At 60.6% G+C, this 16,107-nt stretch overlaps 1 protein-coding gene across 1 annotated transcript in view; it reads right to left on the bottom strand.

Moving 5' to 3' along the window:
- STK40 (serine/threonine kinase 40) overlaps nt 1-16,107 on the bottom strand; it is a 33,361-nt gene continuing 17,254 nt past the window's right edge. Inside the window, exons 2-11 of the mRNA XM_055139379.1 lie at nt 13,101-13,220; nt 10,700-10,785; nt 10,145-10,288; nt 8,319-8,546; nt 7,845-7,897; nt 4,289-4,404; nt 3,211-3,355; nt 3,008-3,127; nt 2,633-2,717; nt 1-1,938 (exon numbers count right to left, since the gene is read on the bottom strand). Of these exons, the coding sequence (XP_054995354.1) occupies nt 1,720-1,938; nt 2,633-2,717; nt 3,008-3,127; nt 3,211-3,355; nt 4,289-4,404; nt 7,845-7,897; nt 8,319-8,546; nt 10,145-10,288; nt 10,700-10,785; nt 13,101-13,212 (1,308 nt within the window). The 5' untranslated portion in view covers nt 13,213-13,220 and the 3' untranslated portion in view covers nt 1-1,719. The remainder of the gene's footprint in view (nt 1,939-2,632; nt 2,718-3,007; nt 3,128-3,210; nt 3,356-4,288; nt 4,405-7,844; nt 7,898-8,318; nt 8,547-10,144; nt 10,289-10,699; nt 10,786-13,100; nt 13,221-16,107) is intronic.

Raw genomic sequence — 16,107 nt, 5'->3', positions numbered from 1 at the left:
TCCAGAGCAGGAAGTTTTATTGCTGACATGCAGGAAGAGTCCCCATGTAGTACAAAAATATGTCTTTATACAAACTTTTTGTGACTTTTTCCGTTTTGTTTTCTTTACAATAGGACATCTCTCAGCGTGTGATGTGGGGGGCGGGGGGCAGCCCCCACCTCCTCTCCTTCGCTCTGCGGAAACGTGATTCAGACACATGAGCTGACCTGGGAAGGGAGGGTCCGACAGGCCTCTGCAGGCTGGAGGGTATTGCTTTGAGAAGGAGGAAAGTGACCCCCCGGGGTAAGCTGGCCCCGGGTCTGGGCAGGCTGTGGGCGCCGGGGCTTGGCCTGGCAGGGGCCTCTGGGTCGGTCAGAGGCCGGGAGGCTAAGCGCGCTCCTTTTTTGAAATAAATATAGAAAAGAGGCAGCCCCAGCCCCCAGCACAGGGCCCTGGCTCTCGGCGGCTGGCGGGGCCGAGCTGGGGATTCAGGGTGGGGGAGAAGTGCTGGGGGCCAGCGGGCTCCCACAGACCCACTGAGGCAGAGGCATGAGGCGCCCACATGCTGGGGGGTGGGGGTATGGGATGGGGGGGCGTGGGCGGCCCTGCTACTGCTGGCAAGAGGTGGCCCCATTTTTTCCAAATGGGGAAACTGAGGCACAAGGAGGTTTGGGAACTTGCCCAAGTCGCTCACAGTGAGTCAGCTTTTGGGGAGGAGGCAGCTCACCCTGACAGGGCATGGGGGCCCTGCTGCCCCCCCACACTGGGGAGCAGGGACAGCTGGGAAGGGCCGCCTAGAGGGGGCGTGTGGCCCCGGGGCGGGGAGAGTGTGTGTTGTGAGAGGGTCCTGGTGAGAACAGCCTTTCTGGCAAGACGGGCATCCACTTCAAAAATCTCGGCTCAAAAAAGGGCAGCGGGGCTGTTCTCAAACCAGGCGTGGCCCCCCCAGTTCTCCCCTGTGCCCCCATCTCATGAAGGACCCTGTTGGGGGTCCCCAGGAGAGAAACACCTATTTTGAGGCCGTGGGGGAGGGGGAGGGGCGTTCCGGGCGCCCGCACAGCCTGCAGAGGACTGCTGAGAGGGAGAGAGAACCGGCCACCACCAGGGGGGTAGATGGGGACCTGGGTCTGGGCAGGGGGCCGGCAAGAAGGGGCTTCTATGAGCCTGGGGTGAGGAGAGGCCATCGTGGGTGGGGAGGGAGAGGCGGGGGGGAGTGGCCATGGCCGAGCAACCTGGAGATGGGAAAGAAGTTGGTTTCAATACAAAAATAAATATATCTGAATTCCACTTAAGATGAGGTGAAGGTTTCCAAAGCGTGGACCAAGGGACCTGGGGACCAAAACAGACTGTGGGAGGGGCCAGGGTGAGCCCCGGTGGGCGTCTGTGGGGCGAGCCGGCAGCCAGCACGTCCAGGGGCAGTGCCGGGGGCGGGGGGAGGTGGAGCTGGGTGGGTGGGCGAGCTCCTGCCCCCTCTCCCTCAGTCCAGAGACAGCATGGTTAGGGAGACAGAGGTAGATTAAAACGTCATGATTAAAAGCAGATTAGTTTTCTAGGCTTCTCAGATTAAAAAAACCAAACAATCAAGCAATCGTTCCAAAAGGTAGCTTGGTGGTACCTCTGCTGAGCCATGTGTGCCCTGGGCTGTCCCTGCCTGGGCCGGCTGCAGCCGGGGGCGCTGGGCACTCACACTGGTGCCCACAGTCAGCGGGGTGTGGGCGTGCGGGTCCCTGCCCGAGGCCGCTATTTCCGCAGGTAGCGCTGTGCCAGTATGGCTGCGTCCAAAGGGTTCATGGGCTGCGCGTCGTGGCCCAGCCGTCGCACGGGGGGCACGCTGCCAAACTGCCGCTTGGGCACCCAGCTCCGGGCCTCGTGGACCGAGCTCTTCTCCTCGGCCAGCAGCAGCTGCTGCCGCATGTAGTTCTCGAACTCGTACTGGGAACACTCCTCCGTGACCTTCGCCTGCGGGCGGGGGCGACAGAGGAGCTTGTGGGCGCCGGTCGGGGAGCCCAAGGCCCTGCTGTTACTCTGGACCCCGCTATGCCCCCCTCACCCCCCGCCAGCAGCCTGGGAGGGTGTGTCGGCTCCCCAGAGCTCCGAGCTGGGTGCCCAGCTTCCCTGGGAAGGGGACAGGAACCCCCGAGTGGCTCCAAGGCACACCAGGTATCCAGAGGCTGAGCTCAGCCCCTGGGCGACCCTCTCTCAGTGCTCGGCCCACGCTGAGCTCCTCAAGGGGCCAGGGCATGGTGGCACGTGCAGCCCCGGGCAGAGCTCAGAACTGGGGGACGTGGAACTCCTTCACCTCCAACATGGTGCCTAGAAGAAACTGTTTGACCAGATTCCTCCTTCTGGCACGAGAACCAGGACGCGGGCCTGCAGCCAGGCGTGGCACCTCACACCACTCTGTGGCTACCTGGCACCCAGGTCGCTGGCCTCCCTCGCAGGGCCCGGCACTTTCTCCAGCCCAGGGAGGAGTTGTGAAGGGAGGAAACGGGGAGAAATGAGTCATCTGGAAGCAGAGGCCTAGAAGCATGACTGTGAGAGACTGGCACGTGCAGAGCCAGACCGGGCAGGGGAGGCGGCCCTGGGCCCCCCACAGCCCTCTCTCGGACGCTGCCCCAGTCCTGCCTGCCAGGGCGCGTGTCCCCGCACTCACCTCCTGCGCGCTGTCTGCGCCGCTCAGCTGGTCGTCGATGTCAGGCACCACTTGCAGAGGCCCGCTCAGGGACGACAGGGACTGCCTGCGGGGGCGCACCCGTCAGCCTGGCCCAGGGAGGCCAGCTGACCACCGCCCCAGGCTTGGCGGGCAGCGCCCAGCTCTGTGCCTTCCCCGTGCGCGGGACCCCCTTTCCGAGCTCGGACTGTCTCCTAGAGGCAGACGCTGCCGTCCTTGCAGGCTCTGGTCACTCCGGCTGTGCCAGCCCACAACTGGCATCCTCCAATGTGCAGGAAACGGTCAAGCCTGTGTTCCACCCTCCCAGAAACCCTGGAGCTCTGCCGCCCTGGACAGGGGACAGGCCTGCCCACTCACCACGAGGCGATGATGGCACTGAGGGCCTCCAGGACGTCGGTGGCGGCGAGCCGCTGCTGGGGGTCGAGGACCAGCAGTTTGCGGATGAGACACACGGTGTTCTCCGAAACCCGCCCGTCCCTGCGGGCAGAGGAGGGTTCAGAGGGGCTGGCTGGCGGGTCGGGAGGCTCCCTCCCCCCTCGCCCGCCCGGGGTGGGACTCACTCGGGGATGGTGTACTCGGCCGCCTTGATCTTGCGGAAGAGCTCCTGCGGGATGCTGTCGTAGAAGGGGAACTGGCCGTAAAGCATGGTGAAGAGCACCACGCCCAGGGCCCACATGTCACTCGGCTTGCCTCGGTATGGCCGGCCTGTGGGTGCAGGGACATGCACTCAGCTCGCGGGTCCCCGACCCTCCCTCTGGCCACACTCCTGCCGGCTCTCCCGGGTTCTGGTCGGTTCCGAGTCAGCTCACGTCCTGTGACTCTACTCCCAGCTCGGCAGGACTGAAAAGGGAGCCCCTGGCCTCAGGGTCCTCCCCGGGACACTCCTGCTCGCCTGGGCAGCGGTGTCCCTGCAGGCGGCCTCAGATGAGTGCTCCCCTGCTTCGAGGCCCCTGCCAGAGCTGAGCGGGAATGGAGAGGTGGAACCCTCATGACGCCCAGTCTCCACCTCGAGGGGAGTCGGGTCCCCCTCTCCTCTCCAAGGAGTAAACTGGGGCCCAGGGGAGTCTTGTGCCATGTTCTGAGTGGACTGTGCCAACTCTCTCCAGCCACTGTCACCTGGGGCTAGGGTCCTGGCAAGGGCCAATCCCTCCTGACTATACACTAGTACAACCCCCGCCCCACCCACAGCCCCCTCAGACACCACAATCCCTCCTCTGGGTGCTGGGCGCCGTGGGGCGGGAGGGTTCTGGAGGAGAGGCAGGGGTGAGCACATGGCCCCCAGGGCCTGCCCACCTGCCGCCTCCACATGGTCGTTTTCCCAGCTCACGCACAGGAAGCCCCGCGCAGCTGATCTCAAGGGGCGGTGGGGGGAGCTGGACGGGCACTGCTGGGGTCTATGCAGGCTCCCCCGGTCTGCCCCACCCCAGGCGAGCTCAAAGGGCTCTCCCACTTCCACGCTGGAGTGTTGGGGCAGAGCTGAACGCAGACGGCAGCTCTGCCCGTGCCGCTGGCCCCGCTCCACGGTGCCGCTGCTCGGTCGGGGGCCCCAACAAGGCCCAACCCCGCTGGTCCCGGCAGCAGCGCCTCAGAGAGGACACTGGCGTCCACGGGAGGGGACGGACCCTGGCAGGGACTTACCGCTGAGCACGTCGGGGCTGATGTAGGCGGGGCTCCCCCTCTGGTCCTTCAGCAGGTCCCCCTCGCTTACCAGGTGCTTCCCCAGGCAGAAGTTGGTGATGGTGATCCGGTGTGTCCTGGGAACAGGGCCAGAGTGAGCGACCGTGAGTCTGCACCCCTGGGCACCCCAGCTGACCCGGGGCTCACGCCCCTGTTTTCGCTGCCTCCCGCAGGGAGCGTGGGGGTGCCACCTGCTGGGAGCCGAGTGCCTCTGACCAGGTGTCTCAGGGGCTGCCTGGCACTGCCCCAGGAGGGCCTGGGATAAAGCAGCTCCCAGAAGACCCAGCAGGGGAGGCCAACTCACGGGACTGGGTGGGTGAGAGGGAACTCACAGGGCCTCGGGGCTGCCCACGGGCACCACTGTCGCCCCTGAGCTGGCCTCTTTGGTCATCAGCGTCACTGGGTGAGTGTGGGGCTAAGCTCAGAGTTGGGAGGTGTGGGGGTGGCTGCCCAGGGGCCATTTCTCCCAACCTGGGCAGGCTGCAAGGGGACATGCCTCGCGAGGCCACGCAGGCACAGAAGGTCACCTGGTCATGGAGTGTCCCGAGATGGACACTTATGGGTGCCCAGTGCCCCTGACCTGCTGTTCTGCTCTGTCATTGCAGACCCCTCCCTCACACCTGAGCCTCTGCCCCACCGAGAACTGGAGCCCCCTCTCAGTGCCCCCATCACAGGGCAGCTGTTCTGGGTTCAGACCCCTTCTCGGCTCACACAGGGAACACAGGGCTGAGGAACTTTCCCGCAGGGCACCCCCCAAGCAGAGAGGGAGGAGGGCAGGGAGGGCAGGGCTGGCTCAGGGGCTCTGAGGCCCACCGACCACCCTGGGGCTGAGAGCTGCCGTGCTCCAGACTCGTCCCTGGGCCTGAGAGCCCTTTGAGCTAGCCTGGGGGAATTCTGCTGGCAGGACCAGCCCGGGGCCAAACAAAGGCCAGCCTGTCCTCTGCATTCCAATGGGAAACGTTGACTCTGGCTCACCATGCAGGCCCGCCCTATGTGTGCCACAGAAATTGGGCCAGCGGCCATGAGTGGCCAGAGCCCAAGGGAGTAGCAGAGGGTCTCGGCCCAGGCCCACTAGCGAGCAGAGACTCGGCCTGCTTGGCTCTGAATCTCCCAGGTCACTGCCTGACCGTGGGAGAGACCAAGCCCCCGGGCCGGAAATCCCCGAGGAGCAGCAGCTCGGGCTTTCTCCTCCGCCACAGCCGGCCACTGCAGGGGGAAGCGTCCCTCCCGCAGACGCCCAGAAGAGGTGGCTGAGGAGGGAAGTTCCTGGTCTGGCTCCGCCCGCCATCCCCTGGTGGTGTGGGCAGGGGCGGGCTCTTTTATCTCTTACTAAGCCTCCATCTCCTCATCTAACTCCTGGGACTGTGTGGGGTTTAACAAAACAGATAATCCAAGGAAAGCGCTCAGCCGGTGCCTGGCGAGGCACGGAGTCCGCTGTCTCCCCGGGGTGAGTCACAGACGCTCCAGAGGGGAGTGTCCGGGAAAGAGACCATCTCGGAGGGGGCAGGTGAGACTCACACAGTGAGAAAAGGTCCTGCGTGCAGGGGGCCAGGCAGGCGGGGCTGGACGGGCCAAGACCACCTGGCCGGCCAGCAGGCACTGCTCTGCCACTGAAGGGCTGGAGTCTTCCCTGCGGGAGACCCGCCTCAAGGTCCAGTGCTCAGATCCCTGGAGGCTGGGCCATGCTCCCCTGTCCTGCTCCCCCAGCTCATTTGCTGGGTGGGTACCCAGATCCCGGGGGCAAGGGGGTCCCAGACCTTAGCCTGGTGCTGTCAGGAGGAGGCGAGGGCTGGCAGGCGAGTGCTGTGCGTCAGCGGCCCGCAGCATGAGTCACTTGTCAGCTATGGCCTCTGGGCCACTGTAGTGTTTTTCTCTTTTTCTAGGAAATTGGTCTGCAACTTGCTACCCAAAGAGAAAGGAGGAAGAATGCGGCCACTGCAAACCTCACATTACCCCAGAAGGGGATTTCAGACATCAAGCTGGTGTGAATGCCAGCCACAGGGTGCCCAGCTGGACGCTCGCCTGCCCCGAGAGAGGAGGAGGCCGGGGGCAGGCTCTGGGCCACCCGAGTGGGTGCCTGCACCACACCCCTATCCTCACAGGGGCTTTGAGACTCAAGCGACAGGCAGTGAGAATCTGTCTGTTCTCAAAGGCACCAGAGTGACAGAAGCATGGCCTAGACGGTGTCTGAGGGGGTGCCACGGCCTGAGAACACAGGTGCACACATGTGCACTCACAAGCACGCACACGCACTATGTACACGCACATGTACACAGGCAGACACAACCCCGCCAACTGCAACATGGGACCTCCAAGCACACACATCCACACCCCAGATGCGCAGAGCTGTGGCAGCTCCAGGCTTCCCCAGAGAGTGTGACCTTTGGACTCCATCCCCCAACCGCAGGCCTTGGAGAAAAGACAGCGGAAGCTGACCCTAAGTGGGACCGGAGGCCAGCGCCTGTGAGGTTAGAGGGCAGGAGCAAGAGGCTGTTCCCGCAGCAACCCCGGATGTGGGGGGAAGGGGGCTGAGTGGGCTCAGGGAGCCTCAGTGCCGAGTGGGGCGGTGACTGGCTCGAGTCCCGGGTAGAAGCCGCTGTCCGCAGGGCCTGCTCTGCCTCTGCCCTCCTGCCCTTCTCACAGGCACCCCGGGGCCCCCAACCCTGGCCCTGTCATGCAGGTTCACGGGACAGCCCCCTCTGCGATCTCTGAGGGGAGACAGGCGCTGCGAGAGCGATGGGCTCAGGTCTGGCCTTCAGGAGCCCCAAGCGGTGCTGCTGTGCCTGGCTGTGGCCCACGGTCCAGCCCTGAGGACGGGGCATCTGCTCACGGCCACTCCGCAGACAGCAGCGGTCACGAGGGGTGTGGGGGACGGAGGCGCAGTCGCAAGCCCAGCGGGCATCTCGGATCCCGGCGCCCGCCTGCCCCGTGACAGCTTCTCTCTGGGGGGCCTCCCGCCCCCAGGGAGCACAGGGATCCCCAAATCTGCTGAGTCGAGCTGTCTCACCACAGCTCTCCGCACAGCAAGGGCACGGCTCAGGGGCAGCAGGGCGGGCAAGTGGGCACTGAGCAGGCCCTTCCTGACCACTCCAGGCACCAGGCAACAGCCTGAAGCAGGGCCTCGCTGTCTCCCTCCGAGGACAGGGGTGAAAGTGGAGTTGCCAGAGGCCCCCTACAAAACCAGAGACAGCTCACTTGCTGGGTCCAGGGGCACAGCCTGACTGGTGTCCTGCCCAGGGCCCGCGGACACAGCCTGACCTGTGTCTTGGCCTGAAGCTGTCTGCCGAGCTCCTCCCTTGCCAAGACCAGCTCATGGCAGGACACGGCCTCGCCTGTCCCACGTTCACACTCATCACAGCCCGCAAGATGCCACAGATGAACGGGCCGGGGTGGCACTTCAACACACCCCACTCGACAGCCCCACCCTGAGTGAGAGCCATGGTCCTGGGCAGCAAAGGCAGAGAAAGGCGCCTCTCTCGCCCAGCTGTGTGGCAGGAGCACCGGGAGCAAGACTCACCTCTTGTTGAGCACCATGTTCCCGAGCTTCAGGTCTCGGTGCACGATGTTTTTCTGGAAAACAAAAACCTTCTTGTTGGAACTGTGAGGGTGAGGACAGGAAAGGGCCCGTGGGCTGTCCCTGGTGACGGATGGGGACCCTCCTCAGAACTAAGGACCCAGGCCCAGAGCAGGGGACAGGAGGGACTGCAGTTCCCCCTCCCTCCTGCCCATCCAACACCATCCGTCTGGGTGCATGCCGCGGGGAGCTGCCAGGTTCTGGGGCGGGAGCCTCCGGGCTGAGTGCGGCAGCCTGTCCTGTCCTGCTTGGGCACAGGCCACTCTAACCTGGAGCTTGGGGGACCAGACGCCCCACTCCCCGGAGACACCCACCAGCTCAGATGCAGCCTGACTGTCCCATGGCTGCCCCTCCCTTCCCAACCCGGACACCAGCTCAGCCTCTGGGTGGCAAGGCGCCTGGGCAGGGCCGGCTCACCTGGTGCAGGGCCTCCACCACGCGCACCACGTCGTAGAAGATGACCACCGTCTCCCGCTCGCTGAGCCGCTTCTCCTTGATGACGTAGTGCTGCAGGTTGATCAGATCGGCTGTCTTGTCACTGAAGTCGTGGGCACACAGGCAGTCGAGAACCAGGCAGATGCGCTTCTTCATCTTCTTAACCATCCGGCCGGACTCAGCGTCCTCCACAATTTCACAAGTGCGGTCCTAGGAGGCACAAGGTGGGGGTGGGGATGAGCTGTGGGGACCTGCTGGGAGCCCAGAGGAGAGAGCTTGAGTCAAACCAGCCATGGGTGGGCTCCAGAGGGGTCTCAGTGAAGGCATGAACCACACAGTACAGTTTCCTGGACACCAAGGGCCAGATCCACCAAGAGGCTTGATATTTTGATGCTAATACAAAAAATTCTGTTGCAGGTGAGCTGTAAAGGCCAGGCACATAGCATACAGGAATCCAGGCCACTCCAGGGAGCCTAGCCACAACCACCGTCACTTTCTATGTCCAAGGCAGTGGAAGCTAAGTGCTCTGGGTGCTAAGAAGCCTGTTCTCACCTGGAGGGGAGACTTGGGGCTGCCGTGGCCCAGCAGTTAAGGAAGCTCTGGCAATGCCTGGTTTGAGCTGTAGGACCCGGCGATGCTCCAAACCTCTCCAGGCCCCTGGCTCCCCCTCCAGGAGGTGCGGCCCCTGACCACTGCTCCCAGGCTGCTGGGAAAAGTCACAAGACTATCCAGTGTGAAGCATCCGTGCCCCAGCCGCAGGTTCTGGACCCATTTTCCTTACTGAAGAGCATTTCAACCCTGACGAGGAGCAGATGCGACTCAGGACCTTTATCCTCATGTGGGCTGTCACCTCTGGGACCCCCGGGAGCCGGTGCCCACCTTTTCCCCTGAGACTCAGGATCACACCTCTCCTTCCCTCCCGCCGAATGGCAGAAACATGGACAGTTCTAGAAACACTGCTAATCACTCAGGTTCCTTTTCCAAAACTGAGATGGCACGTGGCCTTGGGACTCCGGTGAAGTTCTGACAAGCCAGCAGAGACAGAACACCGAGAAGTGGCAATCACCTGCCACTTGCGTTCTCGTCTGAGGGAGAGTCTACATTTTCAGAGTTGCCCAAGAGGACTCCAAACAAAGGGCTTGGAGGGACGGATGTACATGGTGAAGATACGCTCCACTAACGTCTCAGGAGATGGAACAGCCAGCCGGGAGTGGGACCCTCATTCCTCAGGTGGGCGCCCCATGTCACAGATGAGGAGTCACTGCTGAGGGGCCCCATGCAACTTGCCAGGAGGTCACACCACCTGAGTCCAGGATTGAGCCCCGAATGCTGGATGTGCCCTGGCTCCATCTGCCTCCCATGTTCCAGTGTGTCCACAGCTTGGGGTCCTGCCGTTACTCTGTGGGCCTGACTCAGTGGCCGCCAGCCCCATCAACCTGACCCTTACCACCATAGATGTGACCCTCCCTTTTGCCCAGGGAGGCTGCTGAAGGCCAGGCACTGCCCGGGACTCCTGGGACCAGAGCTGAGCAGAGTTCCTCAAGAGGCCCGACGAGGCCAGTTTCCAGTGCCCGCCCCGCCAATTCCTGACAGCATGACAAGAAGGAGTCCCTGTGTCTTTAAGGAACTTCCTGCTTTCCTCAGTTCTTGGAAAAGCATAAACTGTGGTTGTTCCCACCAGCCTGCGATCGCTCTGGCGGGAGCCCGGCCCCAGCCTGACCTCCAGCCCACCCGCCCAGGAAGCCTCGCCGTGGCCGGCTCACAGGGCCAGCAGCGGAGCCAACGGCTGGGGCTTACCCTGCGCTCACCTGGAAGAGTCCGTGGTGGTGGACCACACCGTCCTGCGTGTGCAGGAGGGAGAGCAGGGAGAACTCGGTGTGCAGCAGCATCTTGCCTTGCCGCTCCTCTTGGCTTTCAATCCCCTGGTCTCCCCTCTCCTCAAGGGTCAGGATCTGAGGAAGGCACACACATGAAGAAAGGCCTGACTGCGTGAAGTGCACTCGAGGAGTGGGGCTCACATCCCCCCACCCTGTGACACCGCGTGCACACGCCCACGGGCACGTGCGAGGTGAGGTGAGATGGCCCGGGTAATTTATGCGCAGATAAAGCGCTTTAAATTGGGACCTGTTCAGAGTGAGACCGTGTGATCTTGATTGCTTCCCGGGAAGAAACGGCGCTACTCTGCTTCACGGGAGGCGCGGGTGTGAAGGTGGAGAGGGGGAGGAGTGGGCTGGAGGACGACCTTTGCGTCACACACACACACACACACACACACACACACACACACACACACACACACACACACACACACAAACACACACACACACACACACACACACACACAAACACAGTGCTTCACTTACCTTCAGCTGATAAAAGTCATCTGTGCCATCTTTCCTTGCCAAACACTGCACAATGCTGGGCACCGGAGAGTTGCCCAGACGGGGACCTACGGCACAGAGTCGCTAGCTTACTTCCCTGCTGTTATGGGTAAAGGGGGTGGGTGGAGCCTCGCAGGGACTGCTCAGGGGACGTTATGGGGTGCCAGGGATCAGACAGAGGTCAATGGACGAAGGCAAGCGCCTTGCCCGTTGTCCAAACTCTGGCCTCTCCCTGGCTGACTTCTCAGGAGCCCTGTCTTGTGGCATGGCACCACCAGCTCTTCTGGAAAGACCTTTTCTTTGGTCACAGCCACCACTCATCCCTCAAAAATGGAGTGGGGGCCTGGAGCGATAGTACAGCGAGTTGGGTACCTGCCTTGCACATGGCTAACCCAGGTTTGATCCCTGGCATTCCATATGGTCCCCAAGCACTGCTAGGAATAATTCCTGAGTGCAGAGCCAGGAGAAATCCCCTCAGCACCACCGGTATGACCCAAAAAGACACACACACACAGACACATAAATGAAGGGGATGTGTGTCTGCATGCGGCATCCCTGCTTTCCCATGGGCACCATTCTCACAGAGGAACTTCCCACAGTGGGCACGAGCAAGGCCCTCTGGAGAGCAGGTGTTTAAAGAATGTTCATTTGCAAACTGGACCCTCTGAATTTGCAATTCCAGAGTGAGGCTCCAAAATATTAGCACTGGGCCTGGAGCTACAGTGGATCCTACACAGTGGATCCTACACTGGACGGGGCATTTGCCTTACATGTGGCCGACCCACGTTCGATCCCCGGCATCCCATATGGTCCCCCAAGCACCACCAGGACTAATTCCTAAATGCAGTCAGGAGTTAATTCCTGAGCATCAGTGGGTCACTGGATGTGACCCCCCCAAAAAAAAAAAAGAAAGGGAAAAAAAAAAGGAACCAGCGCTGTGTTCACCAGGTTGCCCCTGCAGAGTCTGGCCCACACTCTCCCCAGGTCCCAGCTGGCCTCGTCTAGTCCCAGCTTCCGGAGCCTTTGTGTTCTAGAGAACTTTGCAGCTTCTTGTTCTGTGCAAGACCTTGCTTCAGTTCCCAGAAATGCCACATGACCTGATCTGCTGAAAACTCTTATCATGACTCCAGGCTCATAATATACAATCAAAACTTCTTCTTCTTTTTTTTGACCTCTAAAGACTTGTCCAGAGACTTTCCTTGCTTTCCTGACTTTGTTCCCTGGTCTCACACTCCATCTTCTCTGAGCTATTAGCTCCGGACCTATGATGCTGGGGCCGATAGAGCAGGAAGAGCACTTGCCTCACACTCGCCCGATCCTAGTTTGAATCCCAGCATCCTGTATGGTTTCCAGAGCCCCTCCAGCACTGATCCCTGAGTGCAACGTCGGGAGCAGGCCCTGAGCACAGCCGAGTATGGCCCCAAACCAAAAGAGATGGACAGACAGACTCCTCAAGCCCTGCCCCAGCTCGGGGCCACTGCACACAATGTTCCTTCCCGAATGCTGTTGAGTTTCCCTCTCCATCTGGGGCCGGTTCAGATGTTTTGTCCTCACACTGACCTGCACTGTCTCTACTATTCTAAGCCCCTTCTTCTTTTGATTTGTTTTTGATCTACACCAGGTGGTGCTCAGGGACATTCCTGGAGAGGCTTGGGGACAAAATATGGGGTCCTGGGGATTCAAACTAGGGTCAGCTGCACGTAAGGCAAGCACTCTGCTCACTAAACTCTTTCTCTGGCGTTCCTAGGTCCCTCTATGTTCACACACACCATCTTGCTGACGTTTTTCGGGGCCCTTATGCCCTGGGGGCTTATGTGGGGTTCCCACTGTTGCTTTATGTTAAGTTTCATGAGGGCAGCAACTTGCCTGTCCAGTCACTCTGGTGTCCCTGAGAAAGTGGGGTCCTCACACCCCCCTGTGCGCCTGAGCACGGACATCTGGACCAGCTGGGCTGCTCAGCCACAGAGGCCCTGCATGCCCCTGGACCAGGGGCCGCCCCAGCCCGCAGCATTTCTGTGCCAGCTCCATATGCAGCAGAGGCTGGAGCACTTTGTGAAGCATCCCCTCCAAGAAAGGCCAGAGAAGGCCTTGTGGACCCTTCTCTGGTGGACCGGGTTCTGTTCCAGTGCAGCAGAGTGCTTCCGTGGTGACATCATGGGGCACTCGGAGGACTCTCTGCACAGGGACAGCCCACCTCTCAGCTGAGACTGAGCTAAGGACTTCAACCAAACTGACAGCTTGGCAAAGTCTTCCTTGCCCCGACTCCGCTGCATGTTGGGGTGAGGTGGAGGCCGGGGCCTGCGTGCCAAGTGGGTGGCACGTCCCTGTGTGGCCTCCATGAGGGCTGTCCCCCACCCACACCCCCCGCTGCTCAGAGGCTTACCCAGGATGAATGGTCCAGCTCTCTTTGCATTATTTCCGGAAATTCCACTTCCTAGAGCTTTCGCCCTGGCCGACGTCTCCCCAGCTCCTCTGTCGGATGCTCTCCGCTTCATCCTCAGCTCTGGGAGACAGACACGATTGCTCTGACTGAGCAGGCAGCGAGAACCTCCGCTCTGCTCCCCCGCCCCCCCCCCCACTCGCCTGCAAGTCTCTGGCTTGGGGCTGCGTCACACAGCTGCCGCTGCCGTTCCCACCGCTGCCGCCACCTCCTCCCCCTCCCGGAGGGGCCTCCCAGGTTCCCGGTGACAAACAGAACTACAGCTCTTCACTCCTGCACTCAGGATTAATGAGGGGCTCAAGAGGAAGTACTTGGAGCAGCATGTGCAGGCCACGGAGGCGGGTGGTCCGTGTGCGCTGCAGACCCTGAGGCTGGCGGGGGCCCAGGTAAGAAGGGGCACACCCGTGCCCAGCTTCAGGGGGTGGGGGGCTACAGTGCTCCAGGAGGCAGGGCAGGGTGAGAGTAAGGAGGAACGCAGCCTGCGGTCTGTGGGTGCACGCGCGTAAGAGTGAGCATGCCCGGAGACAGGCCCCGCTCTGAGACCACACAGAGCCCCTTCCCTGGGGAACAGAGCTCAAGAAACAGCCGTGAAAACAAACCAAAACATCACGACTGTCACCCCTGTGTGACAACGTTCTCCCCAGCGCCCTGCAGGCTCCTCAGAGAAGGTGCGCCCGACTCAGGACAGCGCACGGCTCCCGAGGCCAGGGGCGCGCACCCTATGGCCGCACCCACCTGGAGCCCAGCTGTCTGCAGAGCAGGCAAGCGGAACCCAGAGCCTGCACACGACTCGTCCTGTTCTGAAACTGTCTACTGGATGGTCCGCTGGATGGCACATCACGACTCAATCCTGCTTCAGCTGCTTACACTAGTTACATGTTCGTCTCCTTTTCTCTCTGGTTTTGGCACAAGACCTTGTTCAGGAGCTGCCCTCAGCACAGTGCCAGGCCCCTCCCAGCAGGGGGCTTCCCACATGTAAAGCACATGCTCCAGCCTTCTGAGCCATCATCCGAGCCCATGGAGAATTTCTTTTCGTGTGTGTGTGTGTGTGTGTGTGTGTGTGTGTGGTTTTGTTGGGGACCCCTTGCAGTGCTCAGGGATCATGCCTGGCGGGGCTCAGAGGACCTCAGGGGGTACTGGGGACTGAACACAGGTTGGCTGCAAGGAAAGCAAGCAAACGCCTTACTCCTGGACTATCTCTCCAGCCCCAACGTTTTTCTTTTTTTCAATGGGGCCACACCCAGCAGTGCTCCTGGCTCTGCAACAACTCAGGAATCACTCCTGGCAGTGCTTGGGGGACTATATGGAATGCGGGAGATCGAACCCGGGCTGGCCCTGTGCAAGGCAAATGATCTTACCTGTGGTACTATGGCTCCAGACCCTAGTCTGGTTTTTTGGTCACATCCAGCAGTGCTCAGGGATCACTCCTGGCAGGACTCAGAGGACCGTATGGGGTGCCAAGGATCGAATCCAGGCCAGTCCCTGCCAGCCAGGCATCCTGATGGCTATACCATCTCTCCAGCCCTGAGCATTTCTCTTATACACTTCCAGTTCATATTATTCTTCCACTTTTACTGCTGTGTTTGCATTGATCTTATTGATCATCAGGAACATTTGATATTCTGGCTAAATTGATTTAGAAGCTATTTTTAGGGTCAGGGTATTGCTCACTGAGTACCTGCCTTGTACACAGGAGGTCCTGGCTTCCTTCCCCAACCAAAAAAAAAAAAAAAGCAGGGCTGGAGTGATAGTACAGCAGGTAGGTTATTTGCCTTGCATGCGCCCAACCAGGGTTCTATCCCTGGCATCCCATAAGGTTCCCCGAGTACTGCTAGGAGCGATCCCTGAGTGCAGAGCCAGGAGTAACCCCTTAGCACTGCTGGGTATAGCCCCCCCTACTAACCTCCCCTCAAAACAAAGAAATTTAGGAGAAAAAAGCTCCTCTAGAATTTTGTTTTTCCTCATGTTTTCCTGTTTTCAAAATGATGCTGGTGGGGCCAGAGTGACAGCAAAGCGGGTAGGGCATTTGCCTTGCATGCGGCCAACCTGGGTTCAATTCCGGCATCTCATAGGGTCCCCCGAGCACCATCAGGAGTAATTCCTGAGTGCAGAGCCAGGAGTCACCCCTGAGCATTGCTGGGTGTGACCCAAAAAGCAAAGAAAAAAAAACTGATGCTGGAAAAAAAGCCTCAGGGCCTTGACATGAAAAACAGAAACTTAACCATTGAGCTACATCCCTGACTCCTTAGATTTTTTTTTTTTTTTTTTTTTGGTGGGGGTGGCCATACCCAACAGTGCTTAGGGGTTACTCCTGTCTCTCTGCTCGGAAATTACTCCTGGTGGCACTCAGGGGAGCATATGGGATGCTGGGGATCGAACCCCCAGGTTGGCTGAGAGCAAGGCAAGCACCCTGCACAACAGAACGGAGAACAACAGTACAGGTCGTACAAGTGCCCCAGGCCCACACCCACCCCAGCTTTTTTGAGTTAAAATTTGTTTCTTCTTCAGTCTCCCAAGCAGTGCTGGGGCTCTGGGAGTCACTCATGGCCTCCTTGGCCTGCTGCTGTTTGAGACGGCCACGGGCTGCTCCCGGGACCACTTGGGGTCAGGAACCCAAGCCGGCTCTTCGCAGCCGGGCGTACGTGCCAGCCTTAGGCACCATTTCCCTAACCAAAGAGGTTACATGTTTTGTTTGGGGGTCAGATCCAGCAGTACTCAGGGGCTACTCTGCCTCTGCGCTCAGGGGCTTGCTCCTGGTGGTGGCCGGGGGACCATGCCATGTTGGGGACTGAACACAGGCCCCCCCGCAAGCAAAGCGTGTGCAGTTCTCTGAGCTGTCTCTGTCCCCACAAACAGTTCCTTATGTTTACAATCGTGGCAATAGCCTCGTTTTATATTTGTGCTGCTGCTGCACGATGCCCCCCACCAGTGTGCCAAGATCCCTACACAA

Source organism: Sorex araneus, chromosome 5 (assembly GCF_027595985.1).
Source record: "Sorex araneus isolate mSorAra2 chromosome 5, mSorAra2.pri, whole genome shotgun sequence".
NCBI lineage: Eukaryota > Metazoa > Chordata > Mammalia > Eulipotyphla > Soricidae > Sorex > Sorex araneus.
Note: the sequence above shows the minus strand (reverse complement) of the source record. Positions and strands in the feature narration are given on the sequence as shown.